Source organism: Pelodiscus sinensis, chromosome 32, assembly GCF_052426305.1.
Source record: "Pelodiscus sinensis isolate ZL-2025 chromosome 32, ASM5242630v1, whole genome shotgun sequence".
NCBI lineage: Eukaryota > Metazoa > Chordata > Testudines > Trionychidae > Pelodiscus > Pelodiscus sinensis.
The window spans coordinates 4359765-4376304 of NC_143083.1; the positions used below are offsets into that span (position 1 = coordinate 4359765).

Genomic DNA, 16540 nt, shown 5'->3' on the forward strand with positions numbered 1-16540 from the left:
GCAGGGCAGGGGGTGCCAGGGCAGGGGTGTGGCGCGTTGCCAGGGCAGGGGCGTGGCGCGTTGCCAGGGCAGGGGGTGACAGGACAGGGGCGTGGCGCGTTGGCAGGGCAGGGGCGTGGTGGGTCGGCAGGGAAGGGGGGTGGCAGGGCAGGTGTGGTGGATCAGCAGGGCGAGGCGTGGTGGGGTGACAGCAGGGGGTGGCAGGTCGGCAGGGCAAGGGCGCAGCAGGGCAGGCGTGTGGCACGTTTGCGGGGGCGCGACAGAGGACGTGGGCACGTGGAGGATCAGGCTGGCAGGCGGGAGTGCTGAGGCCAGTGCCGGGTGCCACCACTGTGGGGAAGCGCGCCTAGCCTGTCAGTGCAGCTCCTGTTTGTGGATGACCGAAGGGAGGGCTCGGGGCAGCCCCATCTCTGCTGGGGGCTGTGGGGGCGGCTGCCTCAGCCCCCCGTGGAGGGCGCATGCGGCGGCTGCTCCCAGCGACGGCGGTCAGCCTGGTTGGCTCTCGCACCGCTGCAGCCCGCGGGCCGCGCTCCGGGCCTGTGGATATGACCCGCAGGAGAGCCGGTGCTCAGCACTGCCGGGCAGGGGAAGCTCTGCTGCTCACTGGCTAATCCGACGCTGGCAAGGCCCCCAGCCCTGGCTGGGTGTGGAGCTCCCCACCTGCCCCGGTGCAGAGTCCCAGAGCGAGCCCCCGGGGGCTTGTGCTGCTGCGTGGGAGCTAGTGGGGACCCGGGGGAGCTCGCCGTGCACCTACTGCTCAGCTGCGTCCAGGTGCAGGGGGAGGGGCGCCCGCTCTCGCTGCCTCCCTGCGAGCCCCTGCCCCGGCCGCACGCCCTGCCCCAGCCTCGAGGCCCGACCTGCAGCTCCCTCTGCCGCACCTCAGGCATCCTCCGCCGCCTCCTGCCGCGGCACGTAGCTCCGACCTGCCGGAGGGCGCTGGCCACTCCCGCTCCCAGGAGGCTCCGCAGCTCGGGTTGACGCTGGCATCTTTGGGGCGGAATCCGGCTGTGGCTGAAACGCTTCGGTTTAGTCTCCTGGGGGCTGCTGCAAAGATTCACCCAAACGTACAAAAAACCCTTCACCCGGGCACGTTTCTGAAACCGTCGGTTTAATACGTTATTAAAAAGGACGTTTTGTTGCAAACTCAGCCGAGGTCGGAATAAACCATTTCCCTCCGCGCCGGGGGCCGCGGCGCCTCTTCTCTTCTGAGGCCGGCGGGGAGAAGTGGCGCGCTCCGCTGTCTCCTCTGTCCGCTAAGCCGGTGCGGCAGAGAGGGGTCGGGCCTTCTCTGCTCCTGTCGTGGGGGGAAAGCTGGACGGTTCCCCCTCCCCTCGGTTTAGACCTGCAGCTTCCCTGGGGCGTTTCGAGGGAGGACTGCAAAGCCAGCAGGCCTGTGGTCAGCAGGGAGGCCTGAAAGCGACGGGAGGGGTTTGTATACAGACTGTGCAAACCTCCGTGGTTTGGCTAACTCCGATTTAATTCAGCCGCCCGGCGTACAGCTCAGCTCTGTTGGGGCGGCCGTCTGGCCCTCGGGGCACGCCCTCCAGGAATACCCATTGCTAAGATTGCTACACAAGCACAAAATCATTTCGGGGGGGGAGGGGGGGACTTCTCCTGGAGCAAGCAAGGAGAAACCCATCCCCCCTTTCAGCGCACACCCAGGGGAGCCCAGAGTCAGGGCAGGTCCCCCAGCACTAAGGGGCTGTGTCATGCTGGGGTCTCAAAGCGTCTCCCCGGCACTCAGGGACCCCTGGGCCGTAGCATCATCCCCGTGTTACAGCTGGGGGAACTTGAGGCACAAACAAGTGACAGGCAGGACGTGCCCGGGCAGAGCTAGGGCCACGGTGCGTGGCTCTAACCACAGGGCCACGCTGCCTGTCTGTAACCGCAGGCAGGGACACCGCTATCATGGGCAGGCGTTTTAATTCCTGGGGAGCTCGGCAAACAAGCAGCGTCTATGGAGGAACCCGCGATGGGCCCGGCGCTCGGGGCCACAGGAAAGGCTGGTGCTGGGCTGACGGGCAGGCCGGAGCCCTGGGGGGCGGGTGCCCCGATGTCGTGTTGTTCAGCCCCCCCCCGCTCCGTGTCCAGATGCCAGGGGGCGGGTTCTCAGTCGTGCCTCTTCCCCTCCTTGAACTTGTGGGCAAAGGGCCTGTGCTGGTCCCGCGGCCTCCGGCCCTTGGGCTCCCCCCGCTGCTGCGGGCGCTCCTCCTGCCTGCGCTCCTTGCGGCCCGGCCTGGGCTGGCGGTCCCGCCGCCTGCCCTCCTTCCCCTCCCCTCGGGCTCGCTTGCTGCTGCGCGGGGGCCCCTCTCCCCCCTCCTCCTCTTCCTCCTCCTGCTCAGAGCCTGCTTCTGGGGGCCCCGTGGGCGCGTTGCTGGCCCTGGCCTCCGGGGAGCTGTCCTTGGGCAGCAGCGCCTTCTCGGGTGGAGCCCCCCCGCGCTCTTGGGGCTTCTCTTCCTTCCTCTCCAGAGCCCTCGGCTTCTCCTGGCCCCCTCTCGGGGACTCCTGCTGCGCGCCTGCCGCCTTGGCTTCGGGGTCTGCTGCTTCTGGCTCCCACCAGCTCCAGGAAAACCATGGCTCTCCCTGCGGGGAAAGCAGAGCACAGCCTCCTCCTAGCATGGGGCCAGGCCAGGGGGCCGGGACCCTCGTCCGTCTGCCCGGCCGCTGGAGCGAACGCCGCGAACGCCTTGCCGTGGAGGACACCCCCACCGCGCCCTCCAGTTCACACAGAGCCTTGCGCCTGCTCCGGCTTGGCCTGCAGTGGCAAGTGACTTGGGCTCGTGGCCAGACGAGCTCCCGCGGGCCTGCAGGGCCGACCTGCCTCTTACCCAGGGGCTGGGACAGTCCCTCTGCCCCAGCAGTGACGTGGCCCGGGGCCGTGATGCCAGCGCTTGGGCAATGCCTCAGATCCTGGGGTGCTGGGGGCTGCCTCCTCCCAGCCCAGCATGTACTGAAATGAGGCCTGGTTCTGGCAGGATTGCCCCGGCTGAGACGGGCCTGGCTCCCCCCTGCAGCCCTTCTCGTGGGTCGGCCCTGGATTTCATTGGACTGACTGGGAGTCAGGGCTGCAGGGTGGGCCCTGGGCACGGTGAAAGCCTGGTGGCTGCTTTTCGGAGAGTTGCCTCCAAGATTCCCCCTGCTCGGCCGTGCCTCTCCTTACCCTCTCGCCGGCGCCCTGCTCGGGAAGGCTGCTCTGGGGCCAGGCCCACAGTCTGGGTTCTGCGGCGGGACCCTCGGCCTCCACGTCGCTGGCGTCTGAGAACGGGGAGACGGGGGCACGGTCAGCCCTTGGAGAGACCGGGCGGGGTTCCTGCGGGCGGCTCCCTGCCCCAGAGCTGCTTCCACCTGAATGGGGGATGCTTCCGAAATGGGCCCATCCCAAGAGTCTCACCCAGAGCAGCCAGAACAAGGGGGGGGGCCCTGACTCGAGCGGGGGGGTGGGGGGTGGCCCCATGTTTCTAGATCTAATATCCAGGTGCCACGTGCGGTATCTCAGGCTTTTTGTGTCCCCCCCCCCCCCGTCCCCCCGAGAAGGCTCGTCCACGTGGGAGACACCCGACCTAATTTTCAATCCGGATTCGTTAAGCCCCGGAAAACGACTGTGTGGATGCTTTTACTCAGAAACAAACGGCCTTGGCTGGGTTTTGCTTCGTTCACTTCCTGAGTGAGCCGGATCCCAGTAAGGGCTCCCTGCGCGGACTGAACGTGCTTTCACTGAGCTACGGTCAGTTCCCACCTTTGCTGAGCTTGGATTCATTTTCCTTAGAGGCGCCTCGGCCCCTGGGCAGGTAACCGGCGTCATCCTTTGCCTTACGGCTGGGGAAGTTCCCCTCCAGGACAGGCACTGTTTTCAGATGCCCAGGCTGGGCCCCTCGTACTGCCAGGCCTGAGTAGGACAGGTGGTGCCCAGGCTCCCCGTGGAGCGAGGTGCTGCTAACAAGGGGCCTGGACATGCCAGCCCAGCCCCTGTGGCGGGTTAGATCCTGTGCGCAGAGTCGGTTCGGGGGCGGACTCCCCATTCCAGTTTGCAGTTTAACCCTTAATGGGGAGGGATAGCTCAGTGGTTTGAGCATTGGCCCCGCTAAACCCTGGGTTGTGAGTTCAATCCTTGCGGAGGCTATTTGGGGCAAAAATTTGTCAGGGATGGTACTTGGCCCTGCTGTGAAGGCAGGGACTGGACTCGACCTTTCAAGGTTCCTTCCAGTTCTAGGAGATAGGCAATCTCCATTCATTTAATTAACTCCCAGGCTCAGAGAAGGCGGTGGAGGAAAACTAAGCCCCAGGAGATGACAAAACACAGCCTAAAACTGCTCCTGCTGTGCGGGGCTTGTCTGCCCATCCTGTGCTCGCAGGAGGAACCCGTACGGCCGCCGCCCAACAGGTTTTGCGGGCAGCAAGAGTTTGCGTCTGGCGTTCAGACATGCTCAGAGTCCCAGGGGGCCGGGGTAGGAGTCCAGAGACCCAGCTCCACTCCAGCCCTGCTCGCTGAGCTGGGGCAAATCTCTTCACCCTCTCTGCCTCAGTTTCCCCTGCCACCAGGCTTGCCCATGGTGACTGTAAGCTCTCTGGGGCAGAGATGGCTCCTGCTGTGTAATTAGCCCAACGGGGTCTAGGTCAGCAGCTCGCAGTCTGCGTGTGGCCCGTGAGATGCTCTGTTTGCTGCTGCCTGCTGGTTTCCGCCCGCGTGGATTTTTCCCCCACCCGTGTTACTAAATTGACCCGCGCGTGGAGCCAGGGCGCCTTGGTTCCGAGAACCCTGCGGCCCCTGGGATGAAGGGGGCCGCGCACGAGCCCCTCACTGGTCGAGGTGGCACCGCGAATACTAACGCGCCACATGGTCAGCAGCAGAGCTGTCCTCCCCCCCCCTTCCCAGGAACGTGTGGAGGGGAGAGAGGGGCTCCGTCTCCAGGCCCAGCCCCCGGGCCAGGCTGCTCCCAAAGTGGCCCCTGCTGCGGCCCAGCTCCCGGCCTGGCGGCTCTGAGCTCTCTCACCTCGGAGCGCCTGGAAGCCCAGGCTCAGCAGAGCCACAACGGAGGCGAGGAGGATGCATTTGTTGAGTGAGAGCCCCGCCCAGAGGGCTGCTTCCTTCCCGGCGGCGCGGGACTCGACCTTCCTTGTCACCGGCAGGCTCTGGGGAGCTTCTGAGGCCCAGAGAAAGAGGCGTTAGGTGGGGAGCAGGAGGACTGGCCCGGCATGCAGGGCTAAGCACACGACAAGGCCTCACAGGTGACACAATAGTCCAGTCCCAAGGGACTTTGGTCTGTCCAGTTATCGCTCAGCTAGCAGGGACTGGCCGTGGGGAAAGGGGAATATGGGGGGTTCCCGCGCCCGGCCAGGGCCTCAACAGGGGCATAAGAACGGCCACACTGGGTCAGACCAAAGATCCATCCAGCCCAGTATCCTGCCTGCCGACAGTGGCCAATGCCAGGGGCCCCAGAGGGAGTGAACTGAACAGGTAATGATCAAGCGATCTCTCTCCTGCCATCCATCTCCACCCTCTGACAAACAGAAGCTAAAGGACACCGTTCCCTACCCAGACTGGCTAAGAGCCATTGATGGACTTAACCTCCATGAATTTATCTAGTTCTCTTTTAAACCCTGTTCTAGTCCTAGCCTTCACAACCTCCTGAGGCAAGGAGTTCCACAGATTGACTATGTGCTGTGTGAAGAAGAACTTCCTTTGTTTTAAACCTGCTGCCCATTGGTTTCATTTGGTGGCCCCTAGTTCTTATATTATGGGAACAAGTAAATAACTTTTCCTTCTTCACTTTCTCCGCACCACTCATGATTTTATAGACCTCGATCCTATGCCCCCTTGGTCTCCTCTTTTCCAAGCTGAAAAGTCCCCGTCTCTTTAATCTCTCCTCATATGGGACCCGTTCCAAACCCCTAATCATTTTAGTTGCCCTTCTCTGAATCGTTTCTAATGCCAGTATATCTTTTTTGAGATGAGGAGCCCACATCTGTACGCGGTATTCCAGATGTGGGCGTCCCATGGATTTATATAAGGGCAATAAGATACGTCATGTCGTTCTGGGCCAAAGCATCCTGTGTTCAGAGGTGGCAGAGCCTGGCGGCGCCTGGTGGAATTGGGGGGGGGATGCTGGAGAAGAGAATTCTGCTCTCTGGCTCAGGGCTCCTGGGCTGACAGGCGACCTGGCAGAGGGGTGCGCGCCCACCGGTACCTTCTGGCGCAGCAGCACTGGTTTCCTCCTCCTCTTCTACCCTGGGCATGTGCGTTTCCATGGCGCCGGGGGTGTCAGTCATGCTTTCCACAAACTCCTCTAGATCCTGCTCGATGACGTGCAGTGTGCCCCTCTCCCCCGGCTCCATCTCCTGCAAGGGGGGGGGGGGGAAGGTGACTGCTCAGCACCAGCGGGAAAGAGGCAAAGCAGCTCAGGGAATCTGTCTGACCCCCTGGAGCAGGTGTGTTCACGGTACCCTAGCACCCCCGGGCGGGCAGAGACCTCAGGAGGCATCAAGTCCAGCCCCCCGCCCAAAGCAGGATCAACCCGACTCCATCAGCCCAGCCAGGGCTGTGTCAAGCTGGGACTTACAAGCCTCTAGGGATGGAGATTCCTCCCCTGCCCCCCAGGGAACCCAGCCCAGGGCTTCCCCACCCCCCTAGGGAAATCATTTATCGTAATTTCCAACTTCGCCCTCCCCCACTGCAGCTGGAGACCGGTGCTCCTCGTTCTGCCACCTGCCCCCACTGAGAACAGCCTCTCGCCAGCCTCTTGGGAACCCCCCTTCAGGGAGTTGCAGGCTGCTCTCAAATCCCCCCTCCCTCTTCTCTTCTGCAGACTGAACAAGCCCAAATCCCTCAGCCTCCCCTCGTAGGTCACGTGCTCCAGCCCCCGCCCTCAACATTTTGGTTGCCCTCCGCTGGACCCTCTCCAATGCATCCACATCCTTTGTATAATGGGGGGCCCACAACTGGACGCAATACTCCAGATGTGACCTCACCAGAGCCGAATAAAGGGGAATAATCACTTCTCTGGGTCTGCTGGCAATGCCCCTCCTAATGCCCCCTAATCTGCCATTCGCCTTCTTGGCTACAGGGCGCCCTGTTGACTCATCTCCAGCTTCTCACCCACTGTAACCCCCAGGTCTTTTCTGCAGCACTGCTGCTTAGCCAGTCGGTCCCCAGGCCCCTTCTGTACCCAGCGGACACGGGACAGACAGAGCCGTAGCTGGGATGGTGTTTTCCTCACCAGCTTGGGCTTATTCTCTGGAGGGCCCTGGTTCCGTTCCTGGCACCTCGGCCTCACGAGCAGCATGTGAGGGCCCAGCTGGGGAAGGCGCGCCCAACCCCCACCCCAAAGCTCCACCCCATTCCCTGGGATCACGCCCCTTCTGCAACCTTCCTTCCCCAGCCCTCAAGTCTGATCCTTCCCAGCCAGTTGGAGGGTCGGGGCTGCAGTGTCAGGGCCCCAGCCCTCCCCGGTGGCCGGGCAGTGTCGGGAAGGCGACTGCCCAGGCTTGGCCATCACACGATGACACAAATATGGGTAACGATTCTCTATTGTGGAACCCGTATTTCTTGACCTACGGAACTCACTGCTGATGCGGCAAATACGTTAAGATGATTCAGCCAGGACGTGACAGGGGCGGGAGACTAGAAATCAGAGGAAGCTAGAGAGCTGAGCTAAGCTACACACGGCCAGGGTAGCACTGCTGTACCACGCCCTGCCGTCACAGCAGGCTCTGGAAAGTGACACCGGGCGGGGCTGGATCAAGTCTGGGCCAGGAGCCCTCTGAGACGCCCAGCTCCTGTGGCACGTGCCTGGGGCACTAGCACTCTCCTTTCCCATGCGCCATGGAGCCGGGGGCTGCTGCCTTCCAGGGAAGACGTCAGACCAAGGCCCTGACCCGTTCTGGTCCTCACAGCGATGGAGACTTTTACCCTGGTGTGTCCCCTCAGCAGCAGCCTGCAGCGGGTAAGAGATCACTGGGGCGGAGACGGGTAATTAGCACAACGGGCTCGGTGGCACGGGTCATACTAATGCGCTGCAGGGTCAGTAGCCGGCATCGTTCACCAGAGCGGCCAGGCTGGGCCAGAGCAAAGCTCCATCCGGCCCAGTGTCCTGTCGGCCGACAGCGGCCAATCCGAGGTGCCCCAGAGGGAGGGAACAGAGCAGGGAATCATCAACAGATCCCTCCCCTCTCACCCATTCCCAGACTCTGACAAACAGAGGCCAGGGACCCCATCCCTGCCCAGCCTGGCTAGTAGCCATTGACGGACCGAACCTCCACAAATGTATCTAGCTCTTTTTTAAACCCTGTTAAAGCCCTGGCCTTCATAACGTCCTCTGGCAAGGAGTTCCACAGGTTGATTGTGCACTGTGTGAAGTAATTCTTCCTTTTGTTCGTTTTAAACCTGCTGCCTATTCATTTCATTTGGGTGGCTCCTAGTTCTTGTGTTACAGGAGCAAATCAGTTTTCCTTATCTACTTTCTCCAGACCTCTATCATATCCCACCCCCTTAGCCTCTTCTTTTCTAAGCTGAAAAGTCCCTGTCTTATTAATCTCTCCTCATATGGCAGCCATTCCAAACCTCGACACAGTTTTGTTTCCCTTTTCTGAACTTTTCCCAATGCCAAGCTCCCTCTTTGGAGACGAGGCCGCCCCATCGTCCATTTGCCCGCTGTCTCTGTGTGCGCTGCCGGCTTGGACTTCTAGACAGATGTGGCCCGTAGCAGGGAAGAGGCACAGAGACGGGACTCGGGTAGACCCCGGCTGTGTGTCTGCCTGCGCTGCTGGTCCTGGTCCTTTGCACACCCTCCTGGAAGACGCTCGGGTGCCAAGCCCAGCTGGGGACTCTTGCCTGCTTTCCCTCGCGCTCCCAGGCAGAGGAACTAGAGCGGCTGCCACACCTGGTGGCCTTGCCCAATCTGTGGGGCTCTCAACGGACCGCCCTGCACCTCCCAGCCAGGTGCTCCCTTCTCCTCCCCCCGCCCCGCAGGGAAGAGCTGCTGCCAGCCGAAAGGGCCCAGGAGGGCGGTGAGTGCGGCCAATGAAGGGAACAAGGCCAGAGGGGGCTGGGGGAACCAGACGTGCACACACCTGTTCCGATAGGAGGCCGCCTAGAGGCTACCACCTAGAGCAGCCGCTTGCAAACTTTTGTCTCGTGACCCAGTTGAAGAAAATTCTTGATGCCGCGCCCCAGCGTAATGTGACTGGAGTGCGAGCTCCGGGGTGGGGCTGAGGATGGAGATTTGGGCTTTCAGAGGGGGCTCCGGCTTTGGGGGGTCAGGGCTGGGGCAGGAGGGTTCCCTCCCACTGCCTAACAGCGCACAGCCCCTGAGCCCTATGAGTATATGGGGGCAGGTTTCCACACTGTTGTCTCTTCCTCCCTGTTTAAGCCAAGCTTTGTCTAATGCCGACATGTACGGCCGATGTTCCCGCTAATCTTTTCCATCCATGTGCAGCTTTTTGCCAGCCATGTGTGGAATAAATTTTGTTATGTGCACTGAGGCATGTGCAGATGTGCACCACCAGTAGGAACAAAAAAACCTGTCTGTGGGCGCTGTGCTAATCAGCTGGGCGGCAATGGAATCTCTCCTGAGCGGCCGCACAAGCGCCCGGCTTACGGGGAACCCTGGCAACAAGCAACAGTCTCCTTGGTGCCTCCCCATCTGCGGACTTCAGGGGCTCTTTGGCCCAAGTCCTCAGGTATTTAGGTTCCCAACTCCCACTGAAATCAAAGGGAGCTGGGTGCCTAGATACCAAGTTCAGGCTCCTGCAGGAGCCAGTGTGGCAGAGGTTCTGAGCGCGGCCCGGAGCCCCGGCCCATGAGCTACGGAGCCTTTTCTGCCGGGGCCCCGCCCCGCTTGGTGAGAACCTCAGGTGGCTTCTGACTCAAGGCTGCCAGGTTGCCCATGGCCCAAGAGACACCTTGCGACCCCCACGTGGCAGGCTGGAGCCAGGACTGAATGGGCCACGGGTCTCCCTGCCCACCAGGAACAGCCCCTCCTGGCCAAGCTCATCTCAGCTCTCTGCCCCAAGCAGGCCGGCAAAGCTCGGGAAAGGGGCGGGAGGCAGCCCCCTCTGCCCCTCAAGAGCCAAGGAGCAGGCCTCTGCTGCTGTGGGCCGCAAGGGCCGGTGTCGCATAGTTCGGGCCTCAGCGCGGCGCCCGTGAGGGCGGAGGACAGATGGTTACAAACCGGATCACTGAAGAGCAGCTACTCACCGGGGCTCTGTCTGCCTCCTCTTCGCGTTGTGGCACTTCGGCATCTGGTAGAGACACGTCCAAGCACAATGAAACATGCATTAGGGTGTATACTAGACACGTGGACAGCAGCTGGGGCTCGCAGCATGTGTTCATCGTGCTGCCTAGTGCTGGCCAGCAGAGAAGATAAAAGCCTTACTATTGCTGCACCATCATCATCAACACATTCTCCTTTAGCAAGGAGCTGTGCCTGCGGACCCCATAACCCTAGACTCTACATAGATCATGGACTTGTACGGCTGGAAGGGATCTCCAGAGCTCATCTAGTCCAGTGCCCTGAGGACTAAGTATTATCCTGACAGGTGGCCAGTCTGCCCTGAAATATCTCCAGGGATGGAGATTCCACAACCTCCCTGGCAATTTAGTCCAGTGTTTGACCAGCCTGACAGGCGGGAAGTTTTTCCCAGCATCCAACGTAAACCTCTCTTGCTGCAGTTTAAGCCTATTGCTGCTTGTCCTCAGAGGCCAAGGGGAACAATTTTTCTCCTTTCTGCAACAGCCTTTTATGTACTTGAAAGCTGTTGTCAGGCTGCCTGCAAGTCAGGAATTCACGCAGGACCCCACGTGCAGGCCAGTCGCACAGTGAATCGGGGGCAGTGCTTGGAGCAGGGAAGAGGTTTGGATGCTTTTCTCAACTCCAAGATCCCTCCGCGAGGCCGATGGTCACACGTCTGATCAGACGTGGCAAGCGGGAGTTAAAAGCCGTTCTCCAGGTGCCACATTGAAAATTCCCTGGAACCCGGAGCTGGCAAGTCTCCCGGGCTCCTGAAAGTGACGGGACGAGCTCCCTGGCCCTCCCAGGCAAAGGACAGAGGAGCGAGAAAACGTGATGTTCCCTGTAAAAGCTGCTGGCTAGGCACTGGCGGGCTTCTTTGTCTGCTCCAGGGATGCACCCAAACCAGGTCACACCCTCGACACAGCAGCCTCGGCTGCAGCAGGGCAGTGGGGGGTGCAGGACCACCCTGTTGTGTTTCCAACAGACTGGCAACGGTGAAGGGCCTCCCAATCTGACCTCACGGATCCCGAGACGCCCAAGAATTCCCCGAACTCCCCCGGCGCTACCGTCTCTGCGCGGGGGGCCCGTAAGGCTAGAATGGTGCAGGCCGGATGCTAGTGTGTCATTCCTGAAACAGGGAGCTAAGGGAGAGCCAGTCTGGGGATCTAGCCCATCCCTCAGAGCTGAGCTCGGACCCCTCTTGGAAGCTGGGGCGCTCAGTTTTTAACTTTAATTGCAGTTTGTGTAACGGGTTCCATCAAAAAATGTTAACTTTTGTGCTACTTCGGACTTTCAGGACCAGTAAGATTCCTTGCTCCCAGCTCGTAGTGCTGGCCACGGGCCAATCAACAGTCAGGAAATAGAGAATCCTGACATGTAACTGAAAAGGTGTAAGTTACAAGAGCAGAGCAATTTCATTTGTCCCTTTTTTCTTTTTGACGTGTAAAGAAAGCCTGATTGCTTTCTTAATAATTACAACGTGTGACGTGAGTTTTGCATTAGAAATATCAGGGATGTTAAATCAGGCCTTCCGGAAACCAGGAGGCCGTCCATAGCCTAAAAGAGGACCTGAGATGTAGATTGGAACCACTTGCTGTCCCTACCTAAAGCTGCAGAAATGAGGGAAGAGCGTTTCTCCCCAGTGTTTGTCCAGATTTGAGTGAACCTGTACAACCCAAACTATTTTCAGCAGGCTGAATAACAAAGAATTCCCCTCTCAAGCCAATGGCGCTATCTTGCTCTATTGGTTTTAAATTTACAGTTGCAGGCGAAAGGGCGAGTGGCCCTGCATTTCTAGTACAAGCAGAGAGGAGAACATTTCAAACCCTCTGCTGGCTCTTTTTAAGTCAGGTGCAATGCTACAGAACGCAGCGACGCTGGGTTTAAAAATCTCCTGTTTTCCCCTTCCGGCGAGGAATCCGGCGAATCCGGGCGTGGCTTTCCCACCCCTCTGGGGGCCGGTGCTAAAGTGCCTCACAAGGTCTAAGGGCCCGTCATTTTCTATAAGCCGTTCTCACTGCCCAGAGCAGGCTCTTAAGCAACTAATCCCCCGCAAGGCATCTCAGGGACCCTGTCCAATGAGCTCGGCACAGGCCCACTGCGGTTTAACTCCCTGGAGGCCGGAGTAGCATGTGCTGGGAATGTCCTGCCCCTCCGGAGGGAGAGGTACCTTGTCCTAAGTCCTCCAGCGACAGCCCCGGGACGTGCTCTGCAAACAGCGGCAGTTCTTCCATGGCCTCCGGGTCCTCCAGCTCTGTCTCCCACACCTCACAGGTGTCCGTCGCCATGGCGCCCTGGAGTCTGGTGAAACAGAGGGGGGATCAAACCCATTTGCGTTCAGCATTGTCCGGGGGGCCCTGGCAGCCAAGCCGATGGCGCCCAGACACTGCACCCGAACACCCCAGGGCACCGATCGCTGCAAGCGGGCGCCCGTCACAGCCTGTCCAGAGAGCCTGTCAGTGTGGGGGGGTCTCAAAGGCTTGTCCCACCCTCTGACAGTTACATGACACAGCCACAGGCGGCATCAGTGTCACATTGCAGGCGGGTCCTGGTCTTGGGCTCAGCCCAGTAGACCAGACATCTGACCACGTATCTGTGTGGAAAGGACCCAGTTTCCACGGGCCCCAGGAGGAAATGCTGTAGGTCCTTAAGAGCCAGTTAACGGGGCCCTTGCAATGCCCACGTTCGGCTGGAGTTTGGATACGTAAAACCAAGACCCCGCCCTCGTGTCGTCATTAAAGATCCTCTGGTAAGTTTCTAAAAATAGAGGCGTGTTCTGAACCGCTTGCAAAGTGGGCCGTGCCGCTGTCTCTCTGACTTCCCCCTCCAGTTCCACTTCTGCTCTGCACCCTGCTCTTAGTTCCGGGGCCGTGTTGCTGTAAGCGGCCCCCAAGCTCCACCCCAGAGACAGCTGCATTGCAGTGCGCGGTGACACTGTTTTCTTGGCGAAAGCCCTTTGAGGCGAAGGGTGGAGGATGCTCCCGTGAACAGGATGCCAGAAGCCAACTGTCACATGCGCTAACGTCAGGGCCCTCCCCAGTGCTATCTCCGCCCCCACCCCTCCATTCTCAGCTGGTTAAGGCCAGGCTGCATCAGGGACATACAATAAGCCAGGAGTAGGCGCTTTGGAGTCAGGCTGGGGCTGCACGGGGAGGTCTGGGCTTCCTCCCCTTAGGGGTTCATCTCCTTGTCCCCAAATCCCCTGGGCTCCTGCTCCTGCACCAGGCACCAAAGAGGGAGCCCTGGGCCGACGTGAGGGTCCCCGCTCTCCCCTCTTACCGCGCGGGCGTTCTGCCCCTCGCCCCTGCCCAGCGGGCCGTGCTGCCGGAGCAGGGCACTTGGTGCAAAAGGCATGAGGGGCTGCGGCCCAGCAGGAAGGGACGTTGATGACTCAACCAAAGGGCTCGTCTGGTCTCCCCAGTGCGTCGCTGAGTCATCGATTCCTCCCCCTTCCTGGGCTCCGGCTGCTCAGCTCAATCAGCCTCAAACCTCCTTTTTCAGGCCGCTCCCAAGAGGTGCTGACAGACCTTGAGCTGGGCTGGAATTTCTCCCTCTCCTCAGCCAGATCCCCCCGTCCAGGGGGTGCTACCGCTACAGCCGGTCTCTCGATCTGCGGACGGGGGTCCTGGCTACCCTGAAGCCCCATTCGCACGAACGGCTGAGGTTTACACCGGCCCAGCTCGGACAGACCCTTTGGGCCGGGAGCGAGGGGGTGCTGACACACACACACACACACACACGCATCCCCCCTTGGGTCAGGCATCCAAGAGCTGAATTAGGGACATTCTGGAAACCCCCTTCACCCTCATCAGCTGTCCCTGCCTCCCTGAAGCAAGGAAGCTGAAATTGACAGCTTGGGACAACAGCGCAGAGCAGGGCTGGAGAACTATTTTGGGTCGGGGGGCCCTGACCCCCAGAAAAATCAGTCGGGGGCCGCACACAAGTGAGAAGCCCCTGACTGAGAAGAAGGAACCTCCCACATCCCCCTTGCGCACCAGGGGGCCCAGGCGAGTGGATTTTGTTTCTCCAGCCTCGTGGGGCGGGGGGGGCAGCAGGGGAGCTGGAGCGCCAGCGCGGGGTCCCCAATGCTATGGGGGGAGCCCTGAGCCCTGGGGGCTGGATCCAGGCCACATTGGGCCCCCAGGGCTTAGGTTCCCCACCGCTGGAGAGAGTCACAATGGCCACAGAATCGGTCAAGTCGGCCAGAGCAGACTTTTGTTTCCTGGCTCAGCGCTCCGGTTCCTGACGCGTTGGTACGAAGTTGCAGGGAAGAGCAGGGTTAATTGACGCTGCGGCAACGGCCTTGGCCAAATGCGGCAATTACAGCCCATGCGCCCGGTCTCTGCTAGTCAACCTCATCCCGCCACGGAGCCTCTGCACCCTTCGAGGGCCTGGACGACTCCGCTACGAATGTCTCACGGTGCTTCCCCTCGCGCCCGGACGCGTGGCCTGTTGTCAGTCGGGGGGATACGCCTTCGCCCAGGCTCCCTAACGTGTCTGCGGGTCTATTGGTAACGTACAAGGAATCCCACCTTCGGGCCGGCAGTGACTTCTCCCCGACACGCTCCGGTCCACGAGCTGAAGTGTGACCCCCCCCCGCCCGACTTGCAGCAAAGCAGCTTCCAAAAATAGCCCCCTTCCCTCTCCAGCAGCTCCTTGAAGACTGTGGCACTACAGGCTCCCCCCGGACACAGATCTATCCCCGGCTAGCCAGCCAGTTAGTGTCCGAGTCCAGGCGAACCGTCTGCGGCCGCGGCGATTCCTCGATTCGCCTAAAAGAGTTAAAATCCCACAAAAGGCATACCTAGGGCTTGAGCGCAGCCGTCCTGCCTTCCGCCGCGTGTCTGGCTCAGCCGCTCCCGAGTAATATACAGCAACAGGTGCTGAGTTCTGCCAGAGCAAAATATCAACCAATCAGAGGAGCCCTGGGAGAGAGAAGAGGGGCTGACTTCACTCTGAGAGAGAGAAACGGGAGGCCCGTTTGCTTCCTTCCATGGGCTGCCTTGGCTCCTCTCAGGACTGTGGAGCTGGGGTGCCTAGAGCCAAGGGCGGGGAATGGGGAAGGATGCAGGCATCCTTCTAAGGTCCCTCTCTTTCCCTTCCTTCCTCCTCCCCCTCACTCCTGTTGCTTGCGATTGAAAAAATGCTCCTATAAACAAAAGGGGGTGTGATGGGGTGTGTATACCCCGCACTGGGACGGAAGGGGTTAAAACCCTGTGGGCAGAGGAAGTCCCGCCCCTCCACCCAGACTGGGCATGCTCCAAGTGCTGGAGCAGTATAAAAGGGAGCAGCTCAGCTCAGTCTGTGCTGGATAGTGGAGAGGGGCTCCAGAGGTGACCCAGCCAGAGATCTGGGAGCAGGTGGAGTCTCAGGAGGAGACTGGTGCTGTGGAGCTGGAGGACCCTGAAATGATGTGGTGCACCCATCACAGAGCCGAGAGGAAGTGACCCAGGGCGGGGGCGTGAGTGGTATCTCCCACCTGAGTGAGCTCAGCGTGTTGTGGTGGGGTTCCCTGCTGAGTGAGTGGTGGATCTCTCCCCACTGGCAGGGCCCTGGTGTGATGGCATGTTGGGGTTTTCCTGTCTCCTGCACCCCTGTAGTGGCATGGACAGACTCCCCCAGCCAGTATAATAGAGGGAGTTTATTGCTTCTCCAGGATACAGCACAGCACAGATGTCATCTGGTTCCAGGGCAGGCCTAGGATGTCTCAGCCCCCCTTGAGATGGGGGAGCCTGGGCCCCTAAATTCCAGCTCCTTCCCCGAGGCTGTCTCCTCCATGCTCCCAGACAGAAACTAACTCACTCACTTCCAGCCCTGCCCCCAGCCAGGGCTCCACTCCCCTTCCTCCCATTGTTCTGCTCCCTGGGAGATAACTGGTCAGACAGGTTCGAAGCCCCCTTGCATAATGACTCATCCCCTGCCCTGCTGGGCCGTGCTGCAGACAGTAGCCAGTGAAGGTCACTCACAACCCAAGCCTAGCAACCAGCAAGGTACCCACACTACGTCACACCTGGGTTAGGGGCCCCCTACCAGGGCTGATGCCTTGAGACTCTGAGACTCTAGCCATTAGGCTATGTGGCCCTGTACTCCAGTGCTGTGTTACTGACTCAGGCCATTAGCCTGAAACAAAGGGTCTGTCTAGACTGCAAGGCTAGTTCAGGATGCCGGAGATATCCCGAATAGCTACCCCGCGTCCAAGGAACGCAGCCGCTATTTCAAAATAATTTTCAAAATAACGGACTCACTATTTTGTCATCCCTGTAAACCTCGTTCCACGAGGAATAAGGGATGTCTTGAAATAGTGCTTTATTTTG

General features: G+C 60.3%; 1 protein-coding gene across 2 annotated transcripts; it reads right to left on the reverse strand.

Annotated features, from left to right (window-relative positions):
- Positions 1–5: 5 nt before the first annotated feature.
- JSRP1 (junctional sarcoplasmic reticulum protein 1) lies at positions 6–15050 on the reverse strand. 2 transcript variants are annotated; one of them, XM_089775049.1, is made up of 7 exons: positions 15031–15050; positions 12397–12527; positions 10193–10236; positions 6186–6336; positions 4992–5141; positions 3161–3255; positions 6–2583 (listed from the first exon to the last, which is right to left on the reverse strand). In XM_089775049.1, the coding sequence occupies exons 2-7, from the start codon at positions 12512–12514 to the stop codon at positions 2110–2112; spliced, it is 1032 nt and encodes a 343-aa protein (XP_089631175.1). In that variant the 5' UTR covers positions 12515–12527; positions 15031–15050; the 3' UTR covers positions 6–2109. The 2 variants fall into 2 exon arrangements, with proteins under 2 accessions (XP_089631175.1, XP_075759316.2); XM_075903201.2 differs by lacking the exon at positions 15031–15050 and adding an exon at positions 14759–14974.
- Positions 15051–16540: the final 1490 nt, after the last annotated feature.